Raw genomic sequence first — 26,012 nt, forward strand, 5'->3', positions numbered from 1 at the left:
GAGCAAAGCATGAATCTCCATCCCATATTTTTAATTTTTGAATAGTTTGCTTATGAAGATTGGAACATTTTAGAAGATGATTATGATGGCTTTATGAACTTTTACGTCAGCCTAGTGTGAAATAACTTGTTTAAGTGTGAAAGGTTATACTTAACGTAACTTAACTTAATCAATTAGCATAGAAAATTACGTACTTATCGTGAAATTCATTTTACTCTTTTTTTTAATTGATTTAAATAACCTTTGACTTTGCCATTAAATTTCTTTTTTTTTTTTTTTTTTTTCAAAATACAATTTTAAGAGAAAGAAATTTCAAGGATATTTTTAAATGCACCATCAGTACAGCATAAGAAGGAATTAGACTTCAAAGTAAGCAAAGTAGGTATAGAAGCAAAATTTTGCTTCCAAATCTACTGTAAAAATTGCGGAAAAGGTCTGTAAAGACTCTATACTCAATCCGCCGAATTTCGAGCTTTGCAACTTTATCATTGTTTTAGTAATTTTATTACATTTATCGATCAGCCGATGCAAATATCGATCACAGTCGGTCAAACAATGACTAAACTTGACGAGCCGTTAAGTCAGTTAATTATTTAAAATGAGAAATATGTTCAAAGTTTTTAAGCTCAATACGTGAAATGTCAACGAAATATCGATTTGGGTCGATTAAAGATTCGGTAGAATGAGCAGCAAGTTGGTTAAAATAAGGAGCTTGTCGATAAAAATCACAACCTGTCGGTAAATACTCTTCCCTTTTTTCCTAGAGAGAACTGAATTGGGTTCCTTTTTGAGTTCTGAATTTTGAGTATTTTAAAAACCATCTGGATTTCAAAATTCTTAGTCTAAAGTTTTATGATTTTAACTAAACAAGAAAACGTAGGACAGCGAAAAAAAGAGCGAAAACAAACAAGAAAATGCAAATATTTCGGCCGAGACCTCTGCTCACCCGTTCTCAGTGCAAAAGAGAAGAAACAAAAGTAGGTAAGAGTCCACGTAGCAAAACGGTTCGTCAACTTTTATCTACCTTTTTATTCTTCTTTTTGCACAGAGGACAGTTGGGCGGAGATCTCGGCCAAAATATTTACATTTTTCTTTCTTATCATTGGCTGTGAATTACCTCGTTTTGTCAGGCCTTGACAGTACGGTCCCGGAAAGTAATACCGATTTTAAACGCAAAATATCATTCTTTTTGAACATTGATGTTTCTTAACATCAAACTGGAAAACTCTAGTGATAACGAATTACACTGATTTACTTCATTTCGATTAGAGCCAAATCGTATAAGGAAAAATGAAATAAATTACCGAGATCAATGCTCATAACGGTATTGATGAAGACCGGTATCCGGATGATCTCCCGGCTGTTAGAACACGCTATTATGGATTAACGTATTTATCTAGGATAAAGCAGATTATTTACTGTCTCCTTTCCCCGTTCTTTTTTTCGTATAGCCAAATTAATTAGGATATAACCTTAGTAATAAATTACTGCGGTAATTTTCATTACACTAAAATCTTTCATTTTTACATATCTGTTGTTTATTCTGATATATTTTAGATTTATAAGTGTCAAAAATGGGTTCCCTGTTTTAGAACTCTTACAGAATCAATAATATTACTTTCCGGATTTATGTAAAAAAACACACAGACTAAAAAGGTTAAACACTAGCAATACTTAACATCGATTCTAAAATCTAGGCACGGTAGTAAACTCCGATTAATATACACTGAAATGAAAAAAAAAAACAAAAAAAAAAAAAACACATCCTTCTTTAAACCAAAATCTTAAGATGATCGGTTGAAAAAATGATACACAGGGAAATACGAAGTTGACGGAGGTGCAGTGACCATGTACCATGAGTAAAATGCAATGTATTTAAAATACAAAAGTTCCTTTTTTTTAAAAGATAATTCAGACTTCCTCTTATTAATTTAAATCTAGTTTCAAAAATGAAAAGTCCTTAATCAGCAAAGAGAAAATGTGCAGTCACCCCCGGAAACAGAACGGCGCTATCCAAGCTTTAGATTTCGCTAAGATAATTAGTAACAAAAAGTGCCACGCACAATGTTTCTAAGGAAGTTTAAATGGTAAGAACCGTGTGAACGCTTGAATCATCAGAAATGTTCAAAAGAATTTATTGGAGGAAAGGTTCGCATCCTTGAACCACGCGGGCAAATTATGAGCCAGTTCTTACAGCGCAGGACTGAAGAGCTAAGTTTGATAGTGGGGTAGAAGTGCTTTTTGAAAATATTCGTAGAGTAGAATCAGGACCATTCAGACAGAATTTTGGCGTACAATCTTTGCAATTCTTGTGTCGTATCTCGGTCACCGTTATTGTCATTTGAAGTGACCCACTGCTGTTCACCTAAATATGTAAGTTTCAATAAATCTATTGCTTTTTTTTTTCTGTGTTTATTTCATTTTATATGTCTGGATTTAGCCTAATAATAGGTAATTAGTTCGCATGTCTCCAAGGTAGCGCTCCCAGAGGAATCTGATCTCCAGATAGCTCGAGGAGAAGAGGTCACATCTATATGGCTACAGATTTTATTTTCTCCCATTAATTGAGGGTGGCGTAAGCCTTGTTGGCACGATCTTTAGCGCTATAAGCGGCGCTATCGGAGAAATTACAAGGTGTAAGCTCAAGACTTTTGGGCATAATATCGCCTTTAACACGGTCAGTATTTAGTACCACACTTAGTATAGTCAGCCAAATTTTTTCATCGCTACAACCAGGCCCCCCAGAAATCACTAATTCATCGGAGTTTTGAGCATTTTTTATATAAGAAATTCGTCCGTACGTTCCTGCTTCCCAAGTATCTCTGTTTTCAGCTAACCAGATTATGGAACATTTTTGTTGTCTATGGTCGTATCCAAAAGAAGATTTTATTGTAGTGGAGGGGGATGATTTAGATTTTAAATTGCCAATGTTTTTTATTAAGAAAAAAAAAAAAAAAAAAAAGAAAAAAAATACATGTTCAAAATTGGTACTATTGTCCGATAGTTTTGACAAATTAGCATTTAACAAATGGCAAATTAGCTAATGGCAAATTGGAAAAATAGTTGACAAATTTTCACCGCAGCATTTTAAGATTCTACGTATTCTTTTTTCGTACCATCTTTATGAAATCCAAAACCTTGCTAATCAAATAAATTCCCAGATACAGCCCTGACTCTTGAATATATCCTGTTAAACTACTCAAAGTAAACTAAGCACTGCAAAAGCTGGTGAACACTGTATAGCCTAGTTTAAAATCGTGTTTAGTGCAGATTAGCAAAATAAAAAACAACAAAAAACTCAAAAGCCAGTTTCAATTTTACTGTAGGTCCTTTTTGTAGATCCTTAATCCTGAAAATAAAAGCCAATATTAGTATACGTAACGAAGTTATTGTAGATCTTTAAAAATACCTAAAAACTTTAGCTATCCCTCTCCTACTTGGGCCAAATTTACACAATAAAAACTAATTATTTATTTCTAACCTAAAATACAATGTATACAGTGTAGTACGAGAGATAGAGAGAGAGAGAGAGAGAGAGAGAGAGAGAGAGAGAGAGAGAGAGAGAGAGAGAAAAAAAAACAAACAACGAATATAATGTATACAGTGTAGTAAGAGCGATAGAGAGAGACACAAAAAAAAAACAACAAATACAATGTATACAGTGTAGTAAGAGAGATAGAGAGAGAGAGAGAGAGAGATAAAAAAACAAAAAATACAATGTATACAGTGTAGTAAGAGAGATAGAGAGAGAGAGAGAGAGAGAGAGAGAGAGAGAGAGAGAGAGAGAGAGAGAGAGAGAGAGAGAGAGAGAGAGAGAGAGAGAGAGAGATAAACAACAAATACAATGCATACAGTGTAGTAAGAGAGATAGAGAGAGAGAGAGAAAAAAACAACGAATATAATGTATACAGTGTAGTAAGAGAGATAGATAGAGAGAGAGAGAGAGAAAGAGAGAGAAAAAACAACAAATACAATGTATACAGTGTAGCAAGAGAGATAGATAGAGAGAGAGAAAAAACAACGAATATAATGTATACAGTGTAGTAAGAGAGATAGAGAGAGAGAGAGAGAGAGAGAAAAAAACAACAAATACAATCTATACAGTGTAGTAAGAGAGATAGAGAGAGAAAAAAAAAAAAAAAAAACCAACAAGGAATTGACGAAAAAATCACAGATACAAGATCATGAGAAATTGACAATTTACATATTAATATTTGATAGCGTTCTACTCACTTTATAAACTTTTTTTAACATTATTGATTCCAAATTTATTTAATATCTTCGTTTTACAATACCAAGCCGGAAGAAAAAGAAAACTTTACAGAAACAGCGATTGCAAACATAAGAAAACATCATTCTATTTCAATAGTGTGCAAAACTTGGAAAAATTTTAAATTGAATGATCACAAAAAAAAAACAACAACAAAAAAAACAACAGAAAATAAATAATTTCTTAGACCACTATCGTGTTTATTGCGGTGAATACGCCAGTGCCGGAAGTTTTGTTTAATATGTTAGTTTGTTTCCTATTTATTTATATATAGTTTTTTTTACTTTAGTTTTTTCTAATTTATTTATATAGTTTTTTTTCTCTCTCTTCGTGTGTTTAGTTGTTGTATTTCTATATGTGTTATTTTTTAAAAGAATATTTTTTCGTTTTTTTGTTGTTGTTGAGAAAGGCTCCCGGAAGTGGGGCCAAATTAAGTGTTTATTTGTTGTTATTTATTGTTTCACTGCTTTATTAAAATTAAAACCCGTTTTTCTTGCTTGGTTTTTCATAAACAGAAAATAATTTATACATTCTTATAAACTGTAAATTTATAAGCTTTAATTTAGCGATATTCCTACGGTTTATTAAATTATTTATAAATTATTACAAGCTTTAGATTATATTTCCCTCTATTAGCAAAAATCTTTAACCAACCAATCCTAATTTTGAACCTAGTGTTGGAAACTAGTTGCGAGCGGAAAGAACATAGATTAGTAGTAAAAAATGAGCAAGAGAGTTTATACAAAGACAGGGGAGGAAGAAGAGGGAAAGGAAAAAGAGGGAAGGGAAAGGAAGACACAATCCATATAATAACAGGGAGGGATCCAGGATTTTTTTTAGGGAGGGGGGGGGGCAAAATAGGTTGATTTCATAAACTTGCGTTAGGAGCAGGTTTATTTAACGCAAACTTGCGTTAATCAAGTCAATTACATAACTTTAGACAACGTTAGGGGGGCGCGCACCCCCCTCACCCGTCCCCTGGATCTGCCACTGGATGCTTACGAAAACCAAACTGTTTATAATCTAGCACGCGTTTATGTATCATTTCAGGCAGGATAAGGCTTTCTAGAATCTTGCTTAAAACACTAGAAACAGTAATAGGCAGTAACTACGACAAAATTTGCATTTTTTTTCCCTTTTTTAAAATATTCATATTGCGCAAGAACCAAATGAATTAGGTACTTGACCTGTGTCAATACACATTTGAAATAAAAGTGTCAGGTGCTCAATCAGTAGTGCAATTGCGTTTTGAAGGTGGCGGGGTTATGAGCTTTACAACGCCTCAAAAGCCGCATTACACGCATAACGTTACTTTCAGAAAAAAAGAAACATGTTACGTTTATGCAATATAGGACCAAGCGTGCTTTTTAATAAGGCATCACTCCCAGTTTCTAAATCCGAATCACGAGAGCCAGACAGCAGAATAATGGCAAAACCATTGCTCTTCGGGAATACCAACACTCGTTTTACTACGACCGCTCTGAATATTTCTATACTTTTTCGACATCAAGTTTGTATTTTTAAGAGCCTCAGCAGAGGCACGCTCGGCTTCCCTAGGCTTAAAGTCACTGACACACTCGATATATTCCTTTTCTGTTTTTCTGAAAAGTTGGAACAGAAGACCAGATCTTGGCATATCACAATCACACCAAATTCAATACCACATTTTTGAACGTCTTTTAGCTGCGCTTAAGCTGCGATCATGACTCCAACCGATTTTACGGGCACCTCTCTTCACTTTAGTTACCGGAACGGAGGCTACCTCTCCACACTTCATAGCATGAACAATTTCAGCAGCATATATGTCAAGACTAATGGTATCGCTTACACCATAAAGTAAAATCTGGTTCAGCACTTTACTTTCGTTAGTATCTCATCCAGTCTATCTTGATACAGATTCTTATCAGCCTATTCTCACTCTGTTTTGTACTAATACTGCAGAGGATTTATTCTATTATTAAACATATAACTAATTTTACATGACAAGCCGAGGTGATCGCTGAATGTGTGCTCAAAATCCACTGCAAGATTTGAAGCAAGAGTAAAGTTAGTGACAACATGATCTATATTGGAGGTGCTACCTGAGTTATATATACATATATGTAAAAACATCACTTTGTCCACAAACAACCGCATCACTCGTCAGATATGATTGCGCGATATCAGAAAGTTTTCCTTTCTTAAATAGGTAACATTGAAAATATTACGTAACGGGTATTACCCAAACGAAGCAAAAGTCCACGAAGGCGACTGTATGCCTCTGCAAAACGTTTTTTACGATAGAGTTATAATTGGTGGGGAAATAAACATTAATGATGGTTAGCATGCTGGGACCTTCGAGTTGGGAAGGTATGCAGCACAACATTCCGATTTCTTTAGAGGTAGGCTCTTATTATAAAAAACAGCAGTTCCGCCACTGGGTCTGCCCGAGCCACTCCGACGAATGGCCTCGTGAATTAACACACATTTGCTTTGGAAACACTCATAAATACCAAAGTTTTCTGCAGTAACTAAATGTTCCTGAACACATATTATGTCATACTTGTCACACAAGTCTTGTAGATGTTCCAGTTTCACAGTATTATGTCCAAAAATTCAAAAAATTCACCTTAAATTCAAAGACTCCTAGTACTGTATACTCTACTTTCAAGCCAGACTTCAAGGCAAGATCACGGCTCAGTTTATCCACAAAAATCAGTTTGACGCTCCCTGAGGTTCCAAAGCGTCTTGCTTCAAGCACCTATGGGTTTGAACTAGTAATGTCTGCTTGCGAAGTGCCAAGTGGGACAAATTTAGCAATTGTCAAAAATTTTTCCTGTCGGAAAAAACACTTTGACTTCAGGTTTTGTCTTAAGCGAATCACTTAGAGCTTGTAGAGCTTTAGGATTTTCCATGAAGGCTATTAATATGGTTTTGGTTCGACTCGAAATTTACTCCCAATATTAGAGTGCTTGTCTAAAAAGTATTTCTGCTTAGCACACGACAGCATATCCCCCTAGAGGATATTCGAGATAAATACATGGTATAATGATCTCGAGGGGGTGGAAGTGGAGGTCATTTCTTAGATGGCGGTAAAGAGGCCTGGCACTGGCTTATAACACTGCTCATATGATCGATACACTCATTGCATTTCAGTGACAAGGAGGTTATCACACCTAGAGGGATTCTTGGGACTTCTGATACTTTCCAGACAGTAAAGCGAAACTTAAAGTCAGGTGTGGATACCAAATCTTTTTGGATTTCATAAAAGTTAGAGGCTAGTATCTCCCTCGTAATTCGGGTTCTTCTAGTTCGTATCAAGCTCTCGTCAAATTGCTTCGCCATCTCATTTACACGCACATGAGCATCAGAAATCAGCTCCTTTGAGAAAAATTTCACTATTGTGCTCACAGCAGTCTCTTTCGATACGCCATCTTCGTGACGCAACGTCATTTCAACAAAGTTCAGAACAGCCGCACACACATATTCATATTCGCTGGTCAAAACGTCACATTCACAGCCCAAAGCCAGGGGTGCAACTTATAATTAAACGTTCAGAGAGAGCTAGTAACGACAAAGCCACGATCTAACCCCCCCCCCCCAATAAACAAGGGAAGCGTCAGCCCCCGTTCACCTTATCCCTGCAGTTTAAGAGAGGCTCTCCCAACAGGTACAACGGGCTTGCGACGGGGGAACTACCCCTGTAATGCTTGCCAATTAGGGTTGCGTTAATGTCTTATTAAACCGCTTTACGTCTACACTCTTTGGATGCTGAAAATTAATAATATTTCTTAGTCTCTTACTGTACACAATTTCACTTGTTGCGCAATCCAATTAAACTCAAAGTTAAATCCAGTTTATGCCCTCACAGTTCAAAAGGTGAATATTATATTTACTACGAGAAGCAACCTGGAAAATAGAGGACAGAATACAGTGTGCATAGCTTCATCCAACACCAGGTTAAAACACAAGCTGACTACCCCCCCCCCCTCAACTCAGTACCAGAAGTAATATAAAAAAAGGAATATATTCAAAAACTTTACCAAGGTTACAAGATACCGCAAAAGCATGGCATAACGAACAATCAAGGGGATATTTACCTTTATAGGTATGGAGGTTATCGTAACGAACAAAAAGCTGTCAGGTACATTAGACAAACAAAGTTACATTTAAAAAATAATTGAAGATGCAATATTAACGGTTCACATTCAGACTAAAGATGGTTACCTGAGAATCCATCAGAATTAGTCTATGAAAACTTTAGTCGTTTTATAGCACTTTCAACAGAAGACACGAAAATAGGAGGTGGTGACAGCAGGAGTGGACAGAATAATACACCACAAAAAATATTGAAGAATAATATTTCGCCCATGTTTAAGGGAGAATAAAGAAAGGTGAATCACTCTCAACCGCATCACGGATTTGGTCATTCTTACGGCTAGTAGTCCTACACCGGTTCTAATATTAAACCGGTTATATTTCCCAAATGACCGCTATAAGTCCTATAGTCCTATAGACTTTTTGAATTATTTAATATTAAATAATTCAAAATTTAATGTTAAACCGGTAATATTAAACCGGTTAATAAAATTTAATATTAAACCGGTTATATTTCCCAAATGACCGCTATTAGCCCTATAGTCCTATAGACTTTTTGAATTATCTAATATTAAATAATTCAAAATTGAATGATAAACCGGTTAATAAAATTTAATATTAAACCGGTTATATTTCCCAAATGGCCACTATTAGTCCTATAGTCCTATAGACTTTTTGAGTGAGTTATATTCTTATTGGCTTCTTAGGTTTAATATTTCTATCACTTTTCGCAGACGGCTATTAGTCCTATAGCCGTTTTAATATTTCTAAAATATTTCCCAAAAGACAGCTATAGTCTTATAGACTTTTTGAGTTAGTTAGATTCTTATTGGTTTCTTTGATTTAATATTTCTATTATATTTCACAAACAGCTATTAGTCCTATAGCAGAAATATTTACTCGTGTCTTATCCAAAATATTGCACTTATTCGCTTCGAAATAAAAGGAGCGCATAGAAATACGAGCTATATTTCAATTTTGGTTTAGTTCTAGTTAGCTTAGACTAATATTAATTAACTTATAATTAATTTGATTTCATTTTAGTTTAAATCCAATTTAATAGAGACACCACATCCAACTAGAATAGGAAAATCATACCGTTAGTAAATAACAGTAGGAAATATTGCAAAGTGGATCCAATTTAGTCCATCAAGAGGGCAGCAGAGGCGTACGAAACAGATGAATCACTTGGGCTTGTACATTGACTCGATTGAGCGTATTTGAGAAACTTCATTAATGGGTGAAATCCATTTTGAGATGATTTTTTTAAGGCCTTCACAGCCTAGTGAGGAAAAAAAACATTTTATAATACAACTAGCCAGTGAATATTGCATACAAATAAAGATTTATTAATAGAAACTTAAAAATCACTTTCACAATTAGGACTGCTAATCAAGAACAAACACACATTCGCACATCAGCACTGACATAATGTTATATATTTTGCCAAAACATATTTTAACAGAACCTTAGTTTCAGTGCATTCGCACATTGTTATTAAAAGCGTCTCTGTGCAGACCACTCGTTTCACTGCAGACCAACCTTAGTTTCAGTGCATTCGCGCATTGTTATTAAAAGCGTCTCTGTGCAGACCACTCGTAAAACCACTCGGTCCCTGATTCTAACCTATAAGGATGAGCAGCCAGAAAAATTCAGGTTGAAATGAACAACACTCTATTGAAAACAATTGCAACAAGAGGGGGTAGGCGTGACTGCAACTAACCCAACCACACACTGAACACAGTAAAAAGTCGAAATACGTGGTCCACTAGCTTCTCGATTATGAATCGAGTCGAACAGCATAGGCCTTGTCATACTTATTGGAATTAAGGATTATATGTAATTAAAGTAATTAAGGATCAAATTAGAAATGACTGATGTTATTATAAATTATAAATGACTGTTTTATTGGTTTTAGAAAGGCTTTCGACACTGTTGATTTTAAGCTTTTATTGGAAAGTCAGTGTTTTTTAGGCATAAAGGGTAGAGTTTGGTTTAAATTGGTAAATTGGTTTAAATCGTATTTAAGTGAAAGGAAGCTACGAGTGACTTTGAGTAATAAATCTTCTCGGCCGTTTCCCATAAAGTGCAGTGTTCCACAAGGCTCAGTTCTTGGTCCTCTCTTGTACCTGATATTCGTAAACACAATGAGATTCTACATTCCTGGAGCTTCAGTTACTTCATTTGCTGACGACACGTCGCTGCAAGAGCTCTTGTTCAAGGCTAATAAGGCGCTGGATGGCCTACATGAATTTGTTTGTGTTAGCCTGCTTAGCGTCAATGCTTCAAAAACTAATTTTATGATGTTTACGAGGACTGGTCCTGCTCCCATTCTCCCTGGTATCCTTCTATACAATGGCCTACCGCTCTCACAGGTCGAGGAGATCCGATATCTGGGATTCATCCTGGATCAAAACTTGAGTTGGAGAAAACACTGCGAAATCATACCATGTAAGCTGGCGAGAGGCCTTGGAGTTCTGAACCGTTTTCAAATTTTTTTTACCTTTGAAAATTCTGCTTTTATTGTATTTTTCCTTAATAAAGCCTTATATAAATTATGGTTGTTTGATTTGGGCGAGTAATTTTAGTTGAAATTTTAGAAGAGTTCAAGTTCTGTAGAATAAGGTTGACTGGAAGGTATGATCGTGGTATGGGTAGCACTGAATCACTTTTTAGAAAGTTTAAAATTTCAAAGGTTGGTGAAATAAGAGATTTGACTATTTGACTTTGAATGATGCATACGCATAAATATTAGTAGACAGAAACTCAATCAGCTGATTGACAGATTGTCAATCAGCACAAATAAAAGCACTGGCGATTCTAAAGATGACAAAATTATGATACATCCATTATATAGGACAGAACGAAGAACGAATTTGGGTTTATTTTTATGCATAAACAAGATTTTGATTTAGGAGTTAGGGTGCAGCAAAAATAAATTTATTATTACAAGTTAATTTTGGAAGTTACGTAAGCTAGAGACATAAAGCCTTTCGTAAATACTCACAAATTAGAGGAACAAAATTTGTCCGATAAGCGTCCATTGAAGCCTTTTGGAAGTTACCGCAGCCAAACTACAAACCACGAAACAACAGCGAATGCAACTTAAACCACTTAAGAACACAAACACACATACACACACAACATCACTATTATAAACAAAAAAATATATTCTATAAAACCTTTACATCCAAACGTACATTTTGCATAAATAAGGTTGGATAGACATAAGGTTGCAACTAAGTAAATCGTCAGAGCCAAAACTAAAGGTCATGTCTGACACTTCAACCCTTCAGCAAAAATCGCGAAAAAACCGTTTGCTAAGTTATTCGCAAAGCAAGGATCATCAGGACATTGTGAATTGAATCCTACATCGATCCTCCTGAGCTACATTGCATTACTGATTTGAAGACAGCTTACTTTGATATTGCATTTCAAAAAACAGCTCAACAAACGGTTTTTAACAGATACGACCTATAGATATGACAGCAACGAAATCGTCCAGTTAATAAAATAGATCGATGCATAAAACTTGATAAAAATTTACCAAATTTTCCAAATCAGAAAAAAAAGTGATTTACACAGGAAATTAGAGGAACTTATGGGATTACTCCTACTACTACCACTACTAACAACTCACTGCAACACCAAGCCACCTGAGGCCAACACAGCTACGCACGCTCCTCCTCCATCCTATTCTATTCAAAGCCTGTCAATTTACACCTCCCAGGAAGTTCAATTCCCCTAAAATATTTCCTTGTGACACCCCCCCAACCCAACAGGGGACGATCTGAATTCGTTTGGCGCTAGATGGTTGGCCGAAAAGGACAATCTTTCATCCTTGATCCGCAGAGCGTGCCCAAGCCGCCTCAACTTTTTTCTCATTATAACCCTAGACAGTGGATTTGAATGTGTGGTTCACACTAATGAGATTAATCTCAGGAAAAAAAGAACAGTAAAAAAAAGGATCCGTTTGTTAACATTTTTTTGTAACACGCTTCACGCTAGTAGAAAGGGGGGTGCCAGTCCCAAGATGACCACGGGGTTTATGGTTTTCTCACTGAGAATGAAAAAACAGGAATTTTCTCACTTGAAAAAACATGAATTTTCTCACTTTTATGGTTGTTTTCTTGGATGGTTATGTGTGTTGGTCAATTTATTTGATGTTTTTCATGGATGTCAAAAGCATTTCATGTCTGTTTTATAGTTTTTGTCAGTGAGAATGGAAAAACAGGAACTTTCTCACATTTATGGATGTCAACAGCAATTTATGTCTGTTTTATGGTTTTTGTCAGTGAGAATGAAAAACAGGAGCTTTCTCACTTTGATGGATGTTTTCTTGGACGATTATGGGTGTTGGTCAATTTATTTGATGTTTTTCATGGATGTCAACAACAATTGATGACTGTTTTATGGTTTTTATCAGTGAGAATGAAAAAACAGGAACTTTCTCACTTTGATGGATGTTTTATGGTTCATTGTCAGTGAGAATGGAAAAACGGGAATTTTCTCACTTTGATGGATGTTTCAAGGTCGATTTATTTGCTGTTGTTTGTCCAGGTGTAATGACATTGGGGTGATTAACATAATCGGTGAGGGAATTATGGGTTCACGAATGGGGAATTAAGAAACAATCATGGCTTCATTGTTGTTTGGCTAACCTAACCTGAGAAATTGATTTACATAATCGGTGGGGGAGAATGTATTGATTTACGAAAGGGGAATTAAGAAACAAACATGGCTTCTTTGATCTTTAGGCTAACCTAACCTGAGAAAATGATTTACATAATCGCTAGGGGAATGTATTGATTCACGAAGGGGGAATTAAGAAACATTATGGTTTCTTTAATCTTTAGGCCTGAGGGATTTATTTATTATTGTTGTTTTGGACAAGTGCATCCTAGGGATGAATGTCAAGGTGTCCAGGAATAGGAAACCGGAAGTACATGCATCCTTCTCAGCCAATCAGCGAGTCGGATACATCCTCCTTCTCAGCCAATCAGAGAGCTGGTTACATATGGTTTTTCCCAGTTACATAACAATTCACCCTTGAGATTTCGTATATAACGGGCATGCATTGTGATTAAATTATCAGAAAGTAAAGTAACCTGACAATAGATAGACCACTAAATGTTTTTGATGAGCTTGAAGCCTTGGCAGCCACAATTAGCAATGTGAGTACATTTTCATTTTTTATTTTCAAAATAAAATTATTTTCCTTGGTCACCCTCTAGTATATTTAGGTAGGTACCCCCTCCCCCCCACAAACCTAACCACCGTGCAATCTTTATACTCACTAGGAAACATAAAATATGTTCTTTTTATTACATAAACCTAACACCCCTCCCAGCCCCACTCTGTTTTTACAGGTATAATTCTTGCTAATAGAAATATTTATCTTTTCTTCGATAAATTTATTCTTTTTGTAAGCCTATCAAAACGTGACATTCAACTTCTGTCTATCCCCTAGCTATTAATAAACCGTTTCCATTTAAGCCACCACCGCCGTTTAATTGTCTCAAAAAACAATTTTTTACAATGATTTAAAAAACTGACATCCCACAATTTCATTTCAAGCTTGTTAATCCTTAACGTTAGTGACTTAACCAAAAGGTTTCAACGATAAAAAGGATTTGTTTTTCTCTTTCTCAAATTAAAGCAGTTTTAAGCAAAAGGAGATTACTGTTTATTAAGCTTGTGGATTCGTAACCTGTATTTGCCGGAGAACAGGTGAAACGGGTTTATTTCCAAAAATAATTACCAACAATATATTTAGGACATTGATGAAAGGGGGGGGGGCATGCCTCAATTCTATCACCATTATTGTAAAATGAAAACAAAGTGTTTGCATGAAAAGTAAGGTTAGGTTGGGATGTCTATGAATAAGCCTTTTTTTTTATTAATTACAATAGCATTTGATTTCTGAGTTTAGTATATTTTTATTTTTTTCTTTACTGAAAATGCTGGCGTAGGGGGGGGGGGCTTTCTTAGTGATAAATGCTTTTCTAGACAAAATTATGTTTCGTGTGGAGGGTGATACGAATTTTCCTTCTTTAAAAAAGGGGGGAAATTATTTCAATAACAACTTTTTTATCTTCTTTAAGGCAAATTGTGAAGAATGCCCGTCGCCGCCACCCAGTAAGAGAGCAAGGGATAATAATGCGGCCCCTGCGAAGGCTACAGTCATGCAATATGGTCGCTGGCCGAAGCCTCCTAAACAAGTGATGCCTGCCCAAGCCGTGCTGGAATGTGACATCGCTTGCACATCCGCTCTCCTTGGACCTCTAATAGCTGCCCCATCAACGCTAGGTCAGGAGGTTACCCTCCACCATGCTCTGTCAGATCCATCCGACACCCAAGCCCAGACGGATTTTGCAAATGTAAGCATTTTTTCCTACCTATCATATAGAAATATCTACCAATTTCTTCCAACTTTTTTAGGCCTTTTCTACATGCACCATTTTCGAACACTGTGTAAAAGTATATCTCAGCGGGATATTGAAAGATTTTTACTCCCAAAAGGAAATATAATGTTCTCCCCTTTTGAATCATGTCAAGTGCATGCATTCACTCTTTGCTAAATTAGATTAGTGAAGCCAAAAAAAATGCACTATATCCCGCTCATAATAAGTAGCAAAATCCATTGCTTTATAAATTGATCTATTAGCTAATGTTTCACATTGCCTCTACAATAAAAAAACAAACAACTTTCTATTGGAATAATTTGTGTATCATTACAGGAGATGGCTATCCATTTCAAATCATGTTTTTTTTTGTTTTTTTTTTCAGAGCAGATAAAGAGTATTAATATGAAATTTTATTTGGAGGGATTGTTTGAACAAAATCAAATTGCCCCCTTCTATGTCATGTGTCTTAGATTGTAAATACCTTATACTAATATAAGATATGCTGTGGGCCCGAGAAGCGCCGCAGGAAACGCTGCGGGCCGGGGGAAGCGCTGCAGGCCGGGGGAAGTGTTGCGGGCCCGAGAAGCGCCGCGGGCCCGAGAAGCGCTGCAGGAAGCACTGCGAGAAGCGCTGGGGGAAAGCGCCGCGAAAAAAAAAAACAAAAAAAAAACAGTTGGGCTGATTTGAACACTTTGAAAATTAGCTATTTTTTTTTAACAAAATCAAATTGCCGCCTTCTATGTAAAGCGCTATTATATATTGTATATATGTCATATTAAGTTGGATTTTCTTTCAGTTGAATTAATCAAATCCAACTATGTGCAGACTGCTACTACTACTACTACTACTAAGCGATGACTTGAAATAATAATACAAATTTTAAAAACAGTAGGGATGATTTGAACACTTTGAAAATAAGCTATTTTTCATTTATAGGTTGGACGACCATTGATCCCTTATTCTTTGTCTTCCCCCTCATCAGCTGGTGAAGGAGAGGAGCTTTCCATTTCGCCATGGAGTGACATCGCTAATTCCGATGAAATACCTGATAATATTGATGAGTATTTAAATGATTTTTTAAATGTAGATAATAGCACAGTTGGGCAGGGGGGGGGGGGGCTTGAGTCAAAAGACGCGACAGATTTTGGAGGATTTCAAAATTGAATTAACGGGGAACCCTTCTCCTCCTCCTCCTCCAGCAATTATTACACGCCTAAATCCACTTAGAACAAATGAAGTGGAACATACCGCAGAAAGTGTTGAAACACTTGGAGGAGGGGATGGGATAATCTCCACGACGGGGATGGGGGTACAACTTTTCCCGATTTTCAATTGTCCAAGAGAATTTTAAATGCGATAGTTGTTTATACTGCGTCTTTTGGGGACCCATTTAATACACTTATGGGGGGATAATATGTTTTTGACCCCGTAGAAATTGTGCACGACTATGTAGATAAAATTCGTGCACTTCTGGAGAAGCAAATTCAATTGTGGGGGATTCAATTAAGGTTTCTATTGTTTTAAAAGTGTTCTATTTAAATGAGGGGAAAAGTGAAGTTTATTATCATTATGTACATTCCGAGATGCGTTTGGTTTATTCGAATTTATAAAATTTTTAGGATGCTTTCATGGATTGGGTAGGTCAAATTATAGCGCATCTCGAGAACTTTAACGAAAACGGTAGTGGGTCTGTAATTCTTTTTGTTGAAAATTTAAGTGTTAATATTTGTAAATTTAAGAAATATTTTATTTTAAGCGGGGGGGCAGGCGGGGAAAGGGCAGGAGTTTTAAATTATAATCCAGATCTAGTAGGTTGTCGTGGTATCCAGCGGATCCCTTTTGAAACAGGTCAAAAATGTTTCAGATATGCTTTCCTCATATCAGCATTTCAGCCTCTAGCAGATGACGCTACCAAGACGAATTTAAATCACTGGGCTGTATATGGGAAGGAAGGGTCCTATTTTCCCATTGTAGATTTTTCTTGTTTAGAGGGGAAATACCCAGTAACGCTTCGATCCATTGATATTTTTGAAAGGACTTATGCCCATTTAAATATCGGCGTTACTGTGGTTTAGTATGAAACTGAATTTGAAGATGGGGTTCGCTCTAAAAAGAAGGGGGTGGTCTTCCCTGTAAGGGGCCTGTCAATTGATTTGGTCAGAAACTGGGTTTGGTTGTTGTATACACCCCCATCTAGTGAACCGAATGCAATTGGCCATTTTAATCCTATTACAGACATTAGTAGAGTTCTGGGGGGTGGTAGGGATCTAGGATTACGTTTCTACTGTCCAACATGTCTATCACAATTCCGTAGCAATATAAAACTACGGAGTCGCAGGAAGTAGTGCAGCTGGCATGGTTACCAGACAGTAGAAATGGTTTCAGGGGATAAGGCCATTTTACATTTCACAAATTTCCAGAATATCCTTCTGCAGTGCAAAAAAGTATAATTAGACTGTGAAGCTAAGCTTGTTGAGGTGAATGACCCACGATTTCTAAACCGAATTAGAGAACACCAAGCTATTGCAGTGTCCTATGCTCATGTGCACAGAGACAGTTCTAACACCACACGGTTGCTAAAAATAGTAGAAATATTAGATGAGGTGGAGTGCATGGTCAAGGCACTGACTAAACTAATTGGCACGGCTAATGGTGCCATTTCTCGTTTGAGAAATACCCATTACCCAATGGTTTTGTCTGCAGCGGATCGTCTCGCGATTAAAAATCAAAAAATATGTGGGGTGTGTAAGGGGGAGTGGATAGAGGGGGATACGGAGAATAACGGGAAAAGAGGCGGTGGGAGGGGGACAGTCAGAGATCATAATCACTTGTGGCAGGAAATATCCTCGGGGGGTAGTAATTTTAGAAGTGTTGCGCATTAATCGAGTAATTTAAATGTTTGCCAGTAGTTTTTTATCCCTGTTTTTATCCACAACTCTAATTATGACTTAAAATTTATTTTACCAGCACTGGCACGTATGCATAGGGAGGGAGGGGGAGTAGATAGTCCATGGGTAAATAGTTCATTTACCTATAACATTATTCAAATATAATTTCTTAAACCAAATTGGCCTGACATCACATAAAGGAAAGAAAAACTAGCGAAAATGGGGTTTTTATAGGCCAAATGAAGATACTGAAAAAACAGAGCGAATATTTTGAGAGGACAAACGCCTCTCTTCTTCAGGGTGAAACGAAACGATGTATCAATAAAAGCCAAAAATTAAAAGAATTAAAACAAACTACATAACCCCAATAACCGATATTTATTCGCAAATATCCTATATTTGCACAAAATACAAAAAAAAATGACCGCCAAGCTACGTATACTAGATAACAACTGACAACGTAATGTATTAAATTCATTCAATCTAAAAAACAAAACGAACCAGCACTTAAATAAGTTGGAAAACTATGTCTGCAAGAAATGCCTTAATTAAAATCCGAAATCAAATGACATAGTTTTAAAACTTATTTAATTGCTGGTTCGTTTTGTTTTGTCGAGTGAATGAATTGATTCCTTTGCTTTTTCAGTCGTTTGCTAGTATCTGTCGAAGGGAGTTCATTTTTTTTTGTATTTTGTGCAAATCGCGGATATTGGCGAATAACTCGCTTTTATGGCTGTTAGGTAGTTGGTTTTAATTCTTTTAATTTTTGGCTTTTATTGATACATCGTTTCGTTTCGTACTGAAGAAGAGAGGCGTTTGTCCTCTCGAAATATTCGCTTTGTTTTTTCAGTATCTTCATTTGGCCTATAAAAACCCCATTTTTGCTCGTTTTTTCTTTCTTTATATAACATTATTCCCAAATCGGCCGAGAAGTTGTTGCTTCTCGAACTGAAATGGCAGGCAGTGGATAATGGGCATATGTGCTGGAATAAAATCAGGTTTTTAGATTCCTTTAGTTTTTTTCCCAAGGCATTGATTCAGTTGATTCAAGTGCAGAAAATCGACAATTTTGATAGCTTTTCCTTGCTTAAACAGCACTTTTCAGACAGTGAAGTGTATGACCTGTTGACCAGCTATGTCGCCTACGCATACGATTATTACTGTTCTGGCACTCACTTAAGTGAGGTGAATCTTTCTCCAATTGAAGCTTTTTACAATTCACTGACCAGCAGTTAATGCACAGCCGAGGATTATGAGTTTGCCAAGAAGTGTGGGCTAAGGGGGATTGTAAAAATGGGTGGGATTATTGTAGACTGTACTTGGCCAGTGACGTTTTAACTCTGTTAGATATAGTCTGTAAGAACACAGACCAAATCTATTCAGAGTTCGGGTTAGATATAGGATATTATTTTTCCACACCCCATTTACTGATGGATTTGATTTTAAAAATTAGTAGGGAGGAAATAGGCCTAATCACCGACGTAGATCAACACCTTTTTGTAGAGCGTTCAATGAGGGGAGGGTATGTTTTTCATGGGGACCGCGTCTTATCAACCGATCCGAGCGGACAAAACACTGGTATAAAGTCAAATGCAGTGTTCTTGGACATGAAATCATTGTACCCCTCGGTAATGTCTCACTACTCTTTGCCGTTTGGGAACTATCAATGGCTGGAGAATCCTTGTGAGTTCCCCGACATTACCACCGTCGAGGACAGTGGGCCACAAGGATGGTTCTTTGAAATTGACGGTCACATTCCGCTGGCGCTTCACGATTCCGTCAAAGATTTTGCTTTTCCCTGTACCAATCGGCCCGTGACCAGGGACTCGCTGAGCCCCTACAATCGATCATTGGTTGAGGATATGGGAATGCACTGGACTCCCTCCAAACAGAAACTGATTGCTGATTTGGACCCTAAGGAGAATATCGTTGTTCACCATGTGCTTTTGCACTGGATGGTGAACAATGGTTTCAAGATCACCAAAATACACAGGGTCCTACAGTTCAATCAGCGACCATATTTGAAAATGTTTATCGATACTTTTGTCGATAAACACTTTAGGGCAAATTCAAAGGTGGAGACGGAACTATACAAGCTCATTCTAAATTCAGCGTTTGACAAAATGTGTGAAAGCGTTCGTAATAGATCTCGCTGCGACGTCGTGACTGACCCTCTAGAGTGTGCACGAATTATTGCCAATCCCAATTTTACATCGTTCACGAGCATAGAAACTGGCATGGTTCTTCTACACAGGCGAAAGCGAAATGTGGTACTGAACAAGAATATAGTAGGCGGTAGTTCAGTACTGGAAATTTCAAAAAAGCTCATGTTGTCGTTCTTTTACAATGTGTGCAAGGTGCAATGGCCACGGGAGGGGGAGGTTCAAGTTTACTATGGGGATACAGATTCTCTGCTGCTAAAGATAAATCGGACTGATGATTTATTGGGTGACTTAGAAAAGGGGGAACACATCAGCTTGCGGATGAATTTCATCAACTGGAATCCATCACTCTACCCCGAGTTGGTGAAACGTCAAGCCCCCAACCAACTATTAATGTTAAAATCAGAGACGGAGAGTGATTTGATATCCAGGGGGTGTTCCCGGGCCCTAAAGTTTATTGCGTTGAAACACATAGTGGGGATGAAAAGAAGGCGTGTAAAGGGGTGCCTACACATTTTGTAAAGAGCAATTTCAACATGAGCGTGTACAGAGACTATGTAGAAAGTAGCCTAGTGCCGAGAGCACAAGTGCTTGCAATTCGCTCTCTACAGTATAGAAATTATACTGTGAGAGTGGAAAAGAATGCAATGTCGTGTATATCCGAAAAAGTCTATGTGCTCCAGAATGGTGTGAGTGTCCTGCCTCATGGCCACTACCGTATTTCAGACCGAGTTGAATGCATAGACTATCGCAATCAACTTGGTCTGGATAAATTAACCTAACCTGACTAACCCAACCACTAACCACCCCCACCACCAACCCGTTCATAAATTAAATGCTCCAACTAACCACCAACCCGTTCATAAATTAACTAACCTCAACTAACCCAATCTCAACCTAACCTGTAGCAGCAGCAGCAGTGATCGGACAACTATTGTGTACAATCCATTTTCGCCCCGCGGTTCCCGGGGGTGGGGGGGCCTTCCCGCGGCCGGCTCCCAGGGGGGGGGGGGGTCCCGCCCGTGGCCGGCCGGCCGTCGGCCCCGCGACCCTGGGGGGGGATCCCACCTTTAAATTCACTGTAATGTTAAACTGTGCTAGTTCATGTTTCAAGTGTTTTTTTTTATTGTACAGAAAAGTGTTTAAAGACAATAAGTACTGTTGATGTTGTTTTACAGAAAAGTGTTTAAATACAATAAGTGATGTTGATGTTGTTTTACAGAAAAGTGTTTAAAGACAATAAGTGCTGATGATGGACAAAAGTGTTTTTATTGTACATAAAGTGTTATCACTGTTCATGTTGAACAAACAGAGTTTTCATGTTGACCATGAAATTTTGTCAGGTTCTTGTTGAACAAGTGTTATTTTTATCGTTGCAGTTCATGTTGAACAAATATTTGTTTTCATGCAGTGCCGAAATAAATGCTGCCAGGAAAGATTTTTGTTGCTGTTCTTGAATAGATTGATCAATAGGAAAATTAATGCAATTTATTCATTGGATACGTAATATTTACAGTTAGTTATAGTCCAACTGTTGTCAGCAGCATGTATTAATTTAGAACACCCTTTAGATCGTTTCTGTGTGGTCCCTCAATGTCGGGAAAAAAAACACTCTTAACTAAAATAATTAAAAATTGCGATAAAATGTTTATGGAAAAACCGAAAAAAATCTACTATTGCAATATTATTCGGCAGGAGTCCTATGATCAAATAAAAGCAATTGCCACAACTATACCAATACAATTCATACGGAGACATGAAGTTTTCAAAAGTATTTAATCGAAGTCATGGCTGATTATCGATGATATGGCTGAATCCATTTAACAGTTCTCACAGGAAATGCTACAACTCTTCACTGTCCGATCTCACCATGAGCTCATTTCTGGTACTCTGGTTCTAAATAATCTGTTTCATCAGAGCAAATGTATGCGAACCATTGCTTGGATTTGCACTATTTATATTATCTAACAAGTCGTTCGTGTTTATATCTTACTCAAAACTCTGCAAAATCAGATAAACCCCCGTGCTCCAAAATTTATGTTATACGCATACACTCACAAAACAATAAAGCCCAACCGTAACAATTTTCTGGATCTTAATCAGAGCATACCCGAGGATCTAAGTGTAGTCACTAATATTTTTGACAATGATATTACAGTATGTCTTCTGGTGAACTGTAGAAAAGGTTATTAGTTGGCATTATGATTTTGAAGAGACTACATAATCAACGGCATTTATTTCCCGTTTTAAACACTTCAAGACCCTTGCTTAGGAAGGCCATACGCAAAGAGGGTGTTGACAACGATTTCACTAACCTAATATCAGAAATTCTTTCTAATTTAAGTGAGGGCGATTTTCAACTGTCAGAAGTTGTTAGACAACAGACAAAGCAACATCGTTCAATTATACATGCATGGGATTGTAATACCAAGTTGGAACATATTAAACAAACATGGCTCCTTAAAGCGGGCGGTAGCTTTTTCACACTTTTACTGCCATTAATTGCAGGACTTGTAAACAGTTTTTTCTAGAGAATGGCAAAACCCTGTAAATTGACACCATTTGAACTTATCCTCCCGCCCGTCGAACATTTCTAAGACAATCAAAGCAAATTGATTAATGATGAGAATATTGCCGATGACAAAAAACTGCTTTTACTCCAAGATGCATTGCGACGTGTGGACAAACATAAACGTTATCGTGAGAGACCCACTGTCACCGCCGCCACTGATCCCTCTAAACAGGAAAAATATCCTCAAGATTCTGCGCAATCAAAGGAGAAGGAATTAATTTCGATTGTAACAAAAATCAGGAACTTATTGCAACTCACATATCGTGAACAAAGTAAAAGATTATTATCATATCTCATGTTGGAAACCGCTGATGAATATCAAGTTCAAGTTAATAGCACAGGGAAACGAATTATAATTCAGAGAAAAAGTTATAATCAAGTTGATTTAATTTGTGATATGGTGACAAATCGTAGAGGACTATTATACTTTGACAATAATGTATACGCCTTTCTAAAAGTCTCAAACGTTCCCAAAAGTCTTATTGGCAATAAGAAAATTCCACAGAAACTAAGAGAATATAGTCCCCCAACAGCACCAACGTCATTTAAAGAAGAAAAGGAAGATTCAATATTTGAAAATACTAGCACCACTGATTTTACAAAACCTATGTCTACTAGTCAAAAGTGACGACGAATTGATTCATCCTCCAGTTTTAAAAACGGGGGTTGTCATTACACTACATGTTTACGTTCAAAACAGATGAAGTTCTGAAACTTGTATATGAAAATATTGGTGCAGCGGGAAGCTTAAGTTCTCCCAAAACGCTTTCTAAAGCTTTCTCTGGCACCCTCACATTGAAAAATGCAAAACAGTATTTAGAAAAAGAACCGAGTTACACACTGTACCGGAATCCAAGGATTTGCGCCAAACAATATCGACAAACTAAAGCCTTTTTCCCTCCGCATATAATTCAAACAGATTTTTTAACTTTAGATGCACTTTAACGTTGTCACAATGCACCCTAGAAATACATTTTGGTGGCAATCAGTGTCTTTAGTTACTATGCGTATGCCATTCCACTGCAATCGAAGATAAATATTGAAGTTGATCAGCCCATTGAAAATATTCTTGAACAAGATTTGCATGGAAAAATTCAATCGGATTGTAGCAGTGAATTTGTTAATCCCCATTTGCTAGAGGATTTATTGAAATGTAATACAACACTTTATCATAGTCACATCCCGATAAAGGCTGCATTGCCTGAACAATTAATAAGAACGATTCATATATTAATTTCAAGATATTTTACCCTGAAAAATACACCGGCTTTTATTCAAGATTTAGAAATAATCAGGCATTTATACAACCATTAACCCTATCGATCGCTGTCCAGCTCAAACCCTCGTGGTGTTCATTGCAATGAACATAGATGCGATCCTTTTTTAAATCAATACTGCAATGGTGATGAGAAGCTAAATAAGAAATTAAATGGTGGCGATAGTCTTTGAGTTAATAGAGCCACCAGTATTTTTGAAAAAGGGAATTATTTAAGGGGTACCGAGCTTTTTAAAGGACCCTAAATCTTGGACACCAAACTAATAACTTCTCGACTGTAAGACACCAAAGATAATGAGATTCTCTGTGGTATTTATTAATATGAACGGCAAGAAGTTAAAAACACTAATGAAATTTATTAAATTGAAAAGATATTAAAGAGTTGTACTCGTAGTGGCAAAAAACAGTTGCTTGTTCGCTGGTTAGGATACATCTCAGATTTTTATTATTGGGTCAGTTCTCAAGATATTGACAATGCCCAATGATTCCTATGTGACTTTCATGTCCAATATTTCCGATCCTCTTTACAATGACCTGAATAGAACAAGTGATTTTTGGACGAAACTCTCCTCCACCAACAAATTCAACGACAAAGTAAGGTAAGAAGTGGCTCTTGTGGACTGTATTCTCAAAAATACTTATGACATCCTGAAAAAGGATCGTAAATATGAAATAAAAATTAGACCCTATGATTGGCCGTCACCACCATCCTCAAGTGATCAAGAACAAATTCAAAAAATCAATTGGATGGATTATCCGTATATTGAATTACCCTACGAGGAACTCACCTGTATGAACGATTTATGTCGTTCTATTAAGAAAAGAATTTCCGCTCGTAAAAGAGGAGCTTTTCATTTCAACTATTCAAAGGAGGATGACAAGATCTAAATTAGTTCACCTATTGCCAGTGAAAAGGTTATTCTCAATTATAACGTTATGGATGTACTTGGCTTTAAGCTCAATATAGTCAATGGTAAAAGAGCGAAAGATACTAATTTCCTTTTCGCTGACTATCCACCTGCCTTTTCCACGGACACATGTATATTTTTTTGTACTTCATTTGTGGAAACATATCGGGTTGGTAATTCAAATGTTCCCCTAGTACGAGTTCTGGAACGAAAAACCAATCAAGAACATATTCACCACTACAATATAAAGCATCTTCAGTATATTCCCGTAATCACTATGTGGAACTCTGTCAGTTAACATTAAGAACCGAATTGGGTGATCCCATAGCAATTTCAAAAGGTTTGGCTGTGATTATAAGCTATTTTCATCCCATGGTTCAAAACCAAGATGTCTAATAAAAAAGTGGTATTCACATGTCCTGATATTGACTGCTATGTTAACACTCTTCGCCCGAAAGAACAGGGCAATAGATTGGACTGCTATAACGGTCACTCGTCAATGTTTGGCGATAGTCTTGGCAGTTGGTTTGCTAAGCTGTTTCGCTCTTCACTACCACCGGCCAGAAAATATCTTGTACCGGCTGCGACAGATTTTGCATCCTCTACACTCTACGATTGGGGCTCTGGAAAGTATTTAAAAAAAAGTGCTACAGAAAATCTTAGGTCCAGTACGCGAACCCTTGGTGAGAGATTAAAACAAAATGATAAAGGCTTAAAAAGGTCAAGAAACAATGCATCACTAATCAATCTCCGCTCAGGTCAGAAAGAAAAGACACCATCCCTCCTATCCAAGAAAAGAAGGACAAAGCCGACACGTAGTGTAAACAGAAGAAGAAGTCCCAGGAAGAAAATTGTTAGATCTAAACTAGATTTCTTCTCCTAAAATGTCCTACCTACCACATAAGGATTGTCAACCTTCAATCACCGCCTCATTTAATCTATTTAATACTGAAAATGTTGATGTGAGTGTCAAGCATGGATACTCTGAACAATTTTGCCCTCAACAACCCCTCTCCAATTATATCCACTTTCAAATTTATTCCCATGAAGACTACTTCATGAACTTGTCTTCGACAATTGTAGATTGGCAAAAGAAAGTCCGGAGATCCAATAATGTAGAGGCAATTTGGGATGATGGAATATCCTATGAACATAGTATATTACACAATTTATTTCGTCATATTAGTTTCTACATCAATGGCACGCTGGTGACCACAAGCAACAATCTCTCCAATTATGCAAGCTATATGTAATTCATGCTGATGACACTCAAGACATACAAGGAAATGAGAAGCAACTAAATTGTTTTAAAATATATTACTGATACTGTTAGTACAGATGGACTTAAAAATGCTACAACTACTGAATTGAATCTAGTTGGGAAAAATATCATGAAATATTTAATATACCCCAATGGCTGCCACCCAATGTTAAAGTTGATATAAAACTAAC

At 36.8% G+C, this 26,012-nt stretch overlaps 1 protein-coding gene across 2 annotated transcripts in view; it reads right to left on the minus strand.

The window, feature by feature from the left end:
- Positions 1–2,318: 2,318 nt before the first annotated feature.
- LOC148949773 (protein MEMO1) overlaps positions 2,319–26,012 on the minus strand; it is a 153,804-nt gene continuing 130,110 nt past the window's right edge. The window contains exons 8-9 of one of the 2 annotated variants that reach the window (XM_089093745.1): positions 9,446–9,629; positions 2,319–3,349 (exon numbers count right to left, since the gene is read on the minus strand). In XM_089093745.1, coding sequence (XP_088949871.1) covers positions 9,489–9,629 — 141 coding nt within the window. In that variant the 3' untranslated portion in view covers positions 2,319–3,349; positions 9,446–9,488. The remainder of the gene's footprint in view (positions 3,350–9,445; positions 9,630–26,012) is intronic. The other variant, XM_089093746.1, reaches the window with a different exon arrangement.

The sequence above is a fragment of the Artemia sp. Qi Xiang Cuo genome, chromosome 8, assembly GCF_049724085.1.
Source record: "Artemia sp. Qi Xiang Cuo chromosome 8, ASM4972408v1, whole genome shotgun sequence".
NCBI classification, from domain to species: Eukaryota; Metazoa; Arthropoda; class Branchiopoda; order Anostraca; family Artemiidae; genus Artemia; species Artemia sp. Qi Xiang Cuo.